Source organism: Octodon degus, unplaced genomic scaffold (genome assembly GCF_000260255.1).
Source record: "Octodon degus isolate 3935 unplaced genomic scaffold, OctDeg1.0 scaffold00098, whole genome shotgun sequence".
Lineage (NCBI taxonomy): Eukaryota > Metazoa > Chordata > Mammalia > Rodentia > Octodontidae > Octodon > Octodon degus.
This window is the reverse complement of record NW_004524674.1, coordinates 4,701,011-4,711,180: the sequence shown is the minus strand read 5'-3', so window position 1 is coordinate 4,711,180 and position 10,170 is coordinate 4,701,011. Positions and strand designations below refer to the sequence as shown.

Genomic DNA, 10,170 nt, shown 5'->3' with positions numbered 1-10,170 from the left:
GAGTGAGCGAGTCAGGCTGGTGCTTGAGAACCTGGGGCTGAGCTTCCAGGAAGGCTGAGCTGCAGTCTGGTATTTGGATTCCAGTATCACGGGCCCAGCTTGAGCAAGAGCAGGGAAGCTGTCAGTCCCTTTGAACCTGATCAGGGATATTTAGAGACACTACCAATTCTGGGAAATTGAGAGGCAGGAAGTGAAAGGGGAAGAGAAATCACAGACTACACCCTGGCCCCCCTAGGCCCGACTCCCCTTCCCAAATTGTACAATAAGGAGTGACATGACTGGAGTGTGAAGATGGGACATCCTTGCCTAGGGGGCTGAGAAGGGAGACGGCTGTGTTCCCCTCCACCACCACTCATTGTCCAAGTTCCAACTCTGATTCTACCTCTATTTACAGTCCAAAGTCCCAGGGCCAGGAGATGCAAGGTTAGAGCAAGTTGGACACTCAGGACCCTGGCCTGGACGAGCTTCCTCTTCCTCTCTCATCTTGCACCTACCCCGTGCCCAAGGTCTCTCAGTTTTAACCCCTCTTCCTTTCTGGGGCCTAGGCTGCCTGCAGGACCTGGAGCCAGCTCTTCACACCTTTAATTGGTAACCAAGGTTGGGGAAACAAACGGGTGGGGGATGCTTTGAATTTAGGAAACTGGTTTAGGGACAGTGGGGCTGGGTGGGAAGATGTGGGTGGTTTGATCCTTGAGTATGGAGGGATGGTCCCTGCCATGTCAGGGGCTAAGCTACTTCTTTTCTTTTCTTTTCTTTTCTTTTCTTTTCTTTTCTTTTCTTTCTTTCTTTCTTTCTATTTTTCTTTCTTTCTTTCTTTTTTCCTCTCTCTTTCTCTTTCTTTCTTTCTTTCTTTCTTTCTTTCTTTCTTTCTTTCTTTCTTTCTTTCCTCTTTCTCTCTTCCTTCCTTTCTTTGAGACAGGTTCTCATGTGGTTCAGTCTAAGTTTGAACTCATTTTGTAGCCCATGCTGACCTTGAACTTGCAGCAATCCTCCTGCATCAGACCCCTGAGTGTTGAGATTATGGGTTAAGTTATCTCTTGAGAAGGGGAAGGACCCTGAAATATTAAAATCTTTACCCTGAACTCATCTCTAGTCTCAAATCCAGCCCAACCTATCAGTTTGACTCCCCATGCCTGACTCAATGCCATTAGCCTCCACTAGAATTAGCATTTTAGCATAAGCTCCAGATCTGATTGCAACCTCTACTCCATCCCTGATCTGACTCCAGCTCTGGTCCCATCATGGAGAAGGACTTTCAAGACATCCAGCAGCTGGAGCCTGAGGACGATGACCATCAGCTCAGTGATAGTGAGGGGCCAGGCAACTTTGGGCAGAATCCCAGGAGAGAAAATCCATTTTGGAAAGGCAAGTGTCCAGTTTTCTGGGCTTCATCTGCACCCTGAATCAGTTGCTAAATACTTCCCATCTCTCTGGGGTCTGTCATAATCACTTTGAGCTGGGACTAAGTCCTTCTAGGTATAAGCTGTGGACAGCTGTGCTAACAAAGGGTCTGTAGGATTTTTTTTTTTTTTTTGTCACCTCGTGATGCCTTCAGGGCAGGTCTGGTTTGGCTTGAGGATCTGGGGATTCAAACACAGCCTCCTGAGCCTGACTGCTTTGTTTAAGCAGGCACTTAAACAACTGAGCTGATGGGCAGGCCCTCTAACAGAGGGTGTGTGTGTGTGTGTGTGTGTGTGTGTGTGTGTGTGTGTGAGAGAGAGAGAGAGAGAGAGAGAGAGTATATTAATATGTCACATTTGTAAGGGGTTGGGGAGATGGCTCAGTAGGATAAGCGCTTGACTGGCAAACTCAAGGATCTGGGTTCAATCCCCGGTTCCGCAAAAAAAAAGGTCACGTTTGTTAATTGTCCCATTGATGCTCCTACACCCTCCCCTGCAACTAGGATTGAACCCAGGACTTCACATATGCTAGAGCAGGGCTCTACCACTCCATTTAGACAGTGCTTGACCCAGTCCATGTTGATGGATTCATTAACGTCCTCATTATGAGTTGTGTTTTCTTGTTTCATTGTATGCATTGTGATCTTCTACTGGATGCCGGGCATTGTGTATTTTGTCTTGTTGGGTTCTAGATATTTTTGTTTTACTCTATGTATTTTTCAGCTTTTTTTTTTTTTTCTTCTGGGATGCAGCTAAGTAACTTGGAGTCAGTTTGATCCTGTGAGCTCTAATATTTTCCCATCCCTTTCCTTTCTGTCAAGAGAGAGAGACACTTGGAAGTTGCACGTGGCTTCCTTGCTCCTCCCATGGTGAGGGACGTAAGCACTGTGTGTTTGCCTCTGCATGTGTGTGGATAGAAGGAACACAGGGCTAGCTCAGACTCTGTGTGAGTTGGAGTGGGTGGGGACATGAGCACAGAGAGGGTGGAAGATTCCTGTTCCTCTTGAACTTCCTGCTCAAATCTTTCTGTAGCAAATCTTGAAGCAGGCCTGAGTGACTAGGAAAAGTATTAAAGCAAGAGAGATCTGAGTGGGTCCAGGCAGAAGGGCAGGAGCCAAGGATGGAGGAGGTGCTCTGTGTAGATGCTGCTGATAGAGCCGGTTTCTGTGGAAGGAGGAGGGGCTGGGCCTTGAGCTCAGGGAGGGACATTGAGGAACCGGGCTGGGAGCAATCCCTCATTCCTGGGGCCGGCAGGGGAGAAAGTTGGCACTGGGCAGAGTAGGGGTGGGCAGAAGGGGTACGTGCCCACTGGCAGCTTCTCCTTCCCTTGGCAGTGAGCTGGCAAGTTTTACTACTCATCTATGGGCTCCGTGAGGACAACGCTATGTCTGCCTTCACTGTCTTCTGCAATTCTGGGGCCACATGGTGCCTGGGACTAGCAAGTCTTCAGCAATGACTTTGGTTATTGCTGGACTTTCTGAGGTTGAGAGAATCCAGAGTTTGGGGGCCTTGGACAGAGTCCTGAATTTCTGAACTTAATGAGTGGGAACATGCCCAAATGGAATGAGGGCCAACAGTGAGAGACAAGTGAGCCATGCATTTCTCTACTGCAGGAGTAGACTTCACTGCTGACTGCCTCCCAGTCTTCCTGGGACTTTTCATCTATAGTTTCTAACAAATTTGGAAATGTTTTGACCAGTGTTTCCTCTAATATTTTCCCATCCCTTTCCTTTCTGTCAAGAACTCCATTTAAGAGTATATTAATATGTCACATTTGTAAGGGGCCGGGGAGATGGCTCAGTAAGATAAGCGCTTGACTGGCAAACTCAAGGATCTGAGTTCAATCCCTGGTTCCGAAAAAAAAAAAAAAAAAAAAAAAAAAAAAAAAAAAAAAAGGTCACATTTGTTAATTGTCCCATTGGTGCTCCTACACCTTCCTCTGCAACTAGGATTGAACCCAGGACTTCACATATGCTAGAGCAGGGCTCTACCGCTCCATTTAGACAGTGCTCGACCCAGCCCATGTTGATGGATTCATTAACGTCCTCATTATGAGTTGTGTTTTCTTGTTTCATTGTATGCATTGTGATCTTCTACTGGATGCCAGGCATTGTGTATTTTGTCTTGCTGGGTTCTAGATATTTTTGTTTTACTCTTTGTATTTTTCAGCTTTTTTTTTTTCTTCTGGGATGCAGCTAAGTAACTTGGAGTCAGTTTGATCCTGTGAGCTCTTAAACATCTTTGGTTCAGACTCCCCCTCCATCTCCTCAACTCAGGGAGTCTGCAGGACTCTCCCTTGATTTCCTCTCCCTGCTCTGTGACCTGAGTCACTCCGTGACTCTCCAAGCAGTAAGATAGAGCACTTGGAAAACTCATTTCTTCTATTTCCTGTCTTTCAGGGGCCGGTGTCCTTTGCTGCTTGTTGTCCAGTGTCATGAAAACTGTTGTGTCTTATAGTTGTTTTTCATTTTGGTGTTTCTGGGAAAGGGTTGATCTGGCCCCTGTGTTTTTTGTTTTTGTTTTTTTTTTGTTTTTTTGTGGTACCGGGGATTGAACTCAGGACCCTGAGCTTGCCAGGCAAGTACTTATTCTACTGAGCTATCTCCCCAGCCCCTGTGTTTTCATTTTGGGCAGAACATTTCTTTAACTTTAGAACTGCCTGAGCATCACTTTACATGTTACTTTTGTTATTGCCATTTCATGCCTGAAAACAGGGAGGCACCAAGGAACTGAACGATGCATCCCGGATAGCTGAGCCCATTGGTGGTACAGCTGGAGCCGACCTAGAGTTGGGGATCTGTGGGGCATTGATTTCAAAGCACAGTAAGGGCCCTCTCCATTGGTGGGACTGAGGGGTATAGACAGGAGCTCAGCTGTGGGATCCTAGGCTGGATGGGGGAGACCACTCAGGGAGAGATGCTGGTGGGAGTGTGTCCTTGCCCATTGTGTGGGTCACAATAACAGTACTTGAGACTGGACAATTTATAACAAAGAGATTTATTGACTTGTGGTTCTGCAGGCTGGCAGGCTGTATTCCTTCCCCCCATTGAAGACCTCCTTACTGCATCATCTCATGAAAGGCAAAGGAAGGGTGTTTTAGTTATTTTTCTCTCATTGCTGAGACAAAATACCTGACACCCAAGGAGAAAGAGGGAAAGGTTGATTTAGCTCACCTTTGGTAGAGGTTCTAGTCCATAATCAGTTTGTTCCAAGATAAAGTGGCTTGACAGAACAGTTATGGCAGGCAGAAAATTGCAAAGCAACAAGCAGGGTAGACAAGACTCTTTCTGTCCCTTATGTTGTATGCAGGGTACCCCCCGCAGGTATAGCACTCACACCCTTAACTCTACCCAGGGCTATGCCAAACAGATCAGGGGACTGATTTGCCAATCACACAGGCTTAGCTCTAGGATCACACCCTAACCTCAGGATCTAAACTCACTCTCTTCTGAAAAAGCCCTATGACCACATGAGGCTTTGGGGGGATATCTAGACCCAAACCATAACAGAGGATGAGCAAGACAGCAAGAGGGAAACTTATAAATAATCTACTCCTGCAATAAGTATTAATCCATTCATGAGGACAGACCCTGTGTGATCTAGCCACTCCCTATCAGGACCCCCTCCTAACACTCTAAGCGGGGAATCAAGTTTCCAACATGTTTAGAGGAATGCAAGGGCACTGGGGAGGGTATAGGAGAAGCGAGAACCAGAGAGGCTATACTCAGAGTGTAGGAAGGAAGTGTCAGAGGCAGAGCCTGTCTGGGTCAAGATGGGGTTCTGAGTAAGGTTTCTGTGGAGGGAGGCCTGAAAAAGTCAAGAGTTTGGAGTGGTCACTCACAGGAACAATGTCAACTCAGGATGGCAGCAAGAGGTGGCCTGAGAAGGAAAATTCTGGACCCCTGCCTGAACCTCTTAGCTGTGGGCATGCTGGGAAATAATGGTTGCGGGAGGGAAGTCCACATGAACCAGGATCCAAGGCAGAGAGGAGCAATCATTACACAGGAGGCTGTAATTCTAGCATGCTGGGAGCTTGAGGCAGGAGGATTGCAAGTTTGAGGCCAGCCTGGGCAACTTGGCAAGACCCTATCTTAAAAAAAAAAAAAAAAAAAAGAAGAATGAGTGCATCAGTATGTGATTGTGTGAGAATATTTAGGAGAGACTGTGTGTGCTAATGTGTGTGCATGGATGTATGAATGTGAGAGTGAAACGAAAACTGTATATCCCCCTTTTTAGTTTACTTTCATCAGAGATGGGTATTCCATTGCCATTCATATATTGTAGGTGCGTGAATTCAGCAAAGTAATCCAATATAGTCCAGTAGTCCATAATAGTAGTGGGTTACACCCATGTTCATTTGGGCTCAAGTATGTAAATGTGTGTTCAGTGCCTCAACAGTCAGAAGCCAGCAAGCGCCTGCCCACAGCCCCTGGCCTGGCTTCCTCTCCTGCCTGGATTGCTCTCCAGCACTGGATGTCTGTGCCCCTCTGCTCATGTGCCTTGCACTCCAGCTCCCAACCCTGGATGCCCGGCTCCTGACACCTCCTTTCTTACAGGGCCATCCTCTCCCCGGCCCCTCCAGCAGCGCCTCTGCTCCAGTTTCCGCCTCGGTCTGCTTGCCCTGGGTCTCAATGTTCTGTTGCTGGTGGCCATTTGTATGACTGGGTCCCAAAGTGAGAGTCACAGGACTGGCAGGGGAGGGGCAGGGACGGGAAAAGAGGGGACCAGGTGGAGGCAGTAGGGGGCATGTGCTGGGCAAAAGGAGGGGTCAGCGGTGGGTGAATGTAGGAATAATGATGGTGGCAGTGAAGGGTGGTGAGGGGGACAGTCCCACGGACAGCCCCATGCCCTGCCCTGTCCCCCTGTCTCCTGACAAGGTGCACAACTGCAACTGGAGCTGCGGGCCCTGAAAGAAGCTTTCAGCAATTTCTCCTCTAGCACCCTGCTGGAGATCCAGGCTCTGGACTCCCATGGTGAGTGCGCTGGGTGGCTGGCACAAGAGGGTTCTGGGCTCTGTATAGGGTCTTCAAAAGGAGTGTGTTCAGGGCTGTGGGGAGGCAGTCTGGGGTCAGACAGCTTCCAGGGACAAGCTGAGAAGCCACAGCTCTGCTCTAGGAGTGTGAGGCATCTGCAGGAGGCAGAACAGCTTCGTTTCTTTTTCGCAGGAGGCACAGCAAATGACAAGTTGAGATCCTTGGGAAACAAGGTAGAGAAAAAGCAGAAAGAGCTCCAAACAGGTCAGAGATTTTCCAAGTGTGTATGTGTGTGTGGTGCTATGTGTGGTTTTGTGTGTGGTGTGTGTATCCATGCTATGTATTTGTACATGTGTGGTATGTCTCATGCTGTGTGAGGGATATCTGGGGGTAGTGATGTATGCTTAGGTACATGCAGCAAAAGCCCCCATAGACCTTACTAAAGGTACATCATGATGCAGCCAGAGTTTGGAGCCCTTTGGCCTCTTTTGTAAGGTCTATGGGGGCTTTGTGTGGTGTTTATGGTAAGTGTGAGGTGTGGTATGCTCTATCTTTTCATGTGTAGTGTGTGGCATATGGGTATTACATGGTGGGCCATGTGCTTATGTGGGCTATGTGGTGTGTGTGTGTGTGTGTGTGTGTGTGTGTGTGTGCGTGCGCGCGTGCGTGCACGTGCTTTCCGTACTGATAGCTAAAGGCTTGTGTCCGGGCCTGAGGATGGGGGCTCACCTCTGGCCACTGCTATCCATGCATTGTTCCCTAGATCACGCTACCCTGAACCTTCATCTGAAGCACTTCCCAGTGGATCTGCGCACCCTGACTTGTCAGATGGTATTCCTCCAGAGTAACGGTAGGGAAGCATTCACTAAGTGCTACCAATATCAACCTTCTCTTTTCCAAAACATCTTCTCTATTGTTCCCATGGTACACCAGGGAGCCTCTGGTCCCAGGGCGGCTGGCCCTCCAGTGAGATCTCACCTCTTTCTGGCCCCCTCCGGTCCCCTCAGGCACAGAATGCTGCCCCATTAACTGGGTGGAGCATGAAGGCAACTGCTATTGGTTTTCTCGTGTTGGGATGACCTGGCCTGAGGCCCGCCAGTACTGCCAGCTGGAGCGTGCCCACCTGGTGGTCATCAACTCTTGGAACGAGCAGGTGAGGCTGAGCTTCCCAAAGCCAGGAGGAAACCTCAAATACAGGCTTAGTCAAGAGGTCTGGTCTGGCTTGCTTTTACTCTTTTTAACCTAAATATGAGTCCAGAAGTAGAAGTGTGTCAGAGCTCTGGGAGGTGCTTAGAGGAGCAATCTTGATGGTGGAAGACTGTGCCAGGAGCCATGTGACCAGGGGAGGAGGAGACAGCCAGGAGACAGAATGCCAGTGGCTAGACCTTGAGGCCAGGACAGAGAAGAAGGATGTAGTGGAGGGCTTCGATTCCTTTTGGGCCGCGCTGACCTTTAGATGCGTTTATCACTTGGGTTAAAGCAATAGGATGAGCAAGACCCAGGGGTCTCCTCCAGGGGTCACTGCGTCCCTCCACGGAGCCCCGTGTCTCACAACTGCCACAAGAGAGCAATCCTGACCGTGCAAGTTTGGGAGAAGAGCCAGTGGGGAAGAATAGAGAGGATGTTTTTGGAAGAGGGAGGTTGATATTGGTAGCGTGTAGTGAGTGCTTCCTACGTCTGGGTGCTTCCATCTGTTCACATTAAGCCGCACAACCCTGTCGGGCTGAGATCTCTGTTATCCTCACTTTGAGATGAGGACACTGAGGCTCAAGAGAGGTTAAGTGACTCGGCACATAGCTGGTACATCTTACAGCCAGAATTCCGAGCCCTCTCGCCTCTTTGGTAAGGTCTACAGGGGCTTCGTGCTGTATGGACTTGAAAGTGCTGCACTGCCAAAGCAATTAAGCTGCGTGGGGCAGAAGCCAGGAACATACTTGTTGTTTATCCATGAGACTCTATGACACTGTACACCTGAAGTGATGGCAAACATAGTTTGCTTTACTGATTAGGTTGAAATCATCAATACTCAATTGATTTTGACCTATAAAATTTTAACTTCATGTCATTCAGCCTAAGATATGGTTCGCAAGTTCCTAGCTGTTACGTCTTCCTGGTGGATTATGCTGGATTATGCTTTCATCATTATAAAGTGAATGCCAGAGTCCCATTTAATGTTTCCTGAAATGATTTCATTTCTAGGAATTACTTTTATAACTTTATTATTTATTTTACTTATTTGTATGTTAGTACAGGGTCTACAGGGTCTCACTACGTAGATCGGATTTGTAGTGATTCACCTGCGTTCAGCCTCCTAAGAGCTAGGATTACAACTTTTATAACTATAAATGGCTGACTAGCTTATTAGCGTAAAAAACTAAGAGTTTCTGTAACTTTTCAGATGTGAGGTGAAGAAAAACCAGCATACTTCTTGGGGGTATGATCACCCCAAAAGCTACTGAGTCAATAGCTTTCAACATGCTTTCACCCAGGTCTCTTGGGGTCCTTCACTAACTTTGGTGACACAGTGTTCATAGCAGCAAGTAATGAAAGTTTTCGTCTTTCCTTTTTGGCAACCCTTTTGAGTTCAGAGGTGATCAGTGGTGATCTTCCTCTTCTGTCACTGCTATGAATGGGCACAATTCTTTTGTCTCTGTATTTCACCCAGGAAGAGGGGGGAATGAATACTCCTAGACAGTTTCCTCTGATTGTCTAGCACAATTTGATTGCTCTTTATTCCTTAGTACAGAGGCCTGGGTTTGATGATATGGATTCTTTATTCAGTTATTTAGTTTATTTGCAGACAGGAAGTAGTAACAGATAGCAGCAAATAGAATATTCTGTCTTCAGATTCCTTCTGCCAACTCTGTCGACTCCTTTCAGTGTGGAGAGCAGCCTTCATGCACAGGACATCATCCTATCTTTAGGATCCTAGAACTTAGGGATGCTACTGCATCTGATCATGCTATTGGGTGGGGTGACCAGCTGCAACCTTAGTTATGTCTCAACAGCGTGAGTGAAACTGTCCTCCAAATGCAAGTAAAATCTCTTCACATGGTGTCAAAGGGGATTATAAGGTTTCTGTTGGTTAACCCATCCCCCTGCTTCCTCCACAAAACTAGATGACACATCTTCACCTACTAAACCACGGGACTTCAATTTCTAGGAACATCCCTATGTGTAAGAGAAAGCCTTTTGGAGATAGTGCTGCAGACTAAAGTACCTGCTTAGGCAAGCAAGTGCAGGGACTGCAGTTCAATCCCTGGCCCACATGCCTTGCCAGCCCCACCCCCAGGGCATACTGAGCTGGCCACTGAGTCCAGGTGTAGTGGTGTACACATGTAATCCTGGTGCTGGGGAGGCTGAAAACAAGAGGATCACTATGAGTCTCTGCTGCATAATGAGACCTTGTAACAACCAAATACATTAAGAGAGAGAGGTAAAAGGAGAGGGAGAGGGAGATGGGGGGGAGAGAGAGACAGAGAGAGAGAGAGAGAGAGAGAGAGAGAGAGAGAGAAACAGAGAGACACAGAGACACAGAGACAGAGACAGAGACAGAGACAGAGAGGAGAGAGAGGGAGAGAGAGACAGAGGAGAGAGAGGTGAGGGGGGAGAGAGAGGGAGAGGGAGAGAGAGGAGAGAGGAGAGAGACAGAGAAAGAGACAGAGACAGAGAGGAGAGAGAGATGGAGAGGGAGAGAGAGAGAGAGGAGAGGGAGAGGGAGAGGGAGACAGAGAAGAGAGAGAGAGGAGAGAGATGGAGATGGAGAGGGAGAGGGAGAGAGAGAGACAGAGAGGAGA

At 47.9% G+C, this 10,170-nt stretch overlaps 1 protein-coding gene across 3 annotated transcripts in view; it reads left to right on the top strand.

Moving 5' to 3' along the window:
• Positions 1-415: 415 nt before the first annotated feature.
• Asgr2 (asialoglycoprotein receptor 2) overlaps positions 416-10,170 on the top strand; it is an 11,320-nt gene continuing 1,565 nt past the window's right edge. Inside the window, exons 1-7 of one of the 3 annotated variants that reach the window (XM_023723432.1) lie at positions 416-588; positions 1,229-1,365; positions 5,957-6,055; positions 6,278-6,373; positions 6,566-6,637; positions 7,137-7,223; positions 7,381-7,526. In XM_023723432.1, the coding sequence (XP_023579200.1) occupies positions 1,242-1,365; positions 5,957-6,055; positions 6,278-6,373; positions 6,566-6,637; positions 7,137-7,223; positions 7,381-7,526 (624 nt within the window). In that variant the 5' untranslated portion in view covers positions 416-588; positions 1,229-1,241. Of the gene's footprint in view, positions 589-1,228; positions 1,366-5,956; positions 6,074-6,277; positions 6,374-6,565; positions 6,638-7,136; positions 7,224-7,380; positions 7,527-10,170 lie in introns of all 3 variants that reach the window. The other 2 variants (XM_023723431.1, XM_023723434.1) reach the window with 2 other exon arrangements.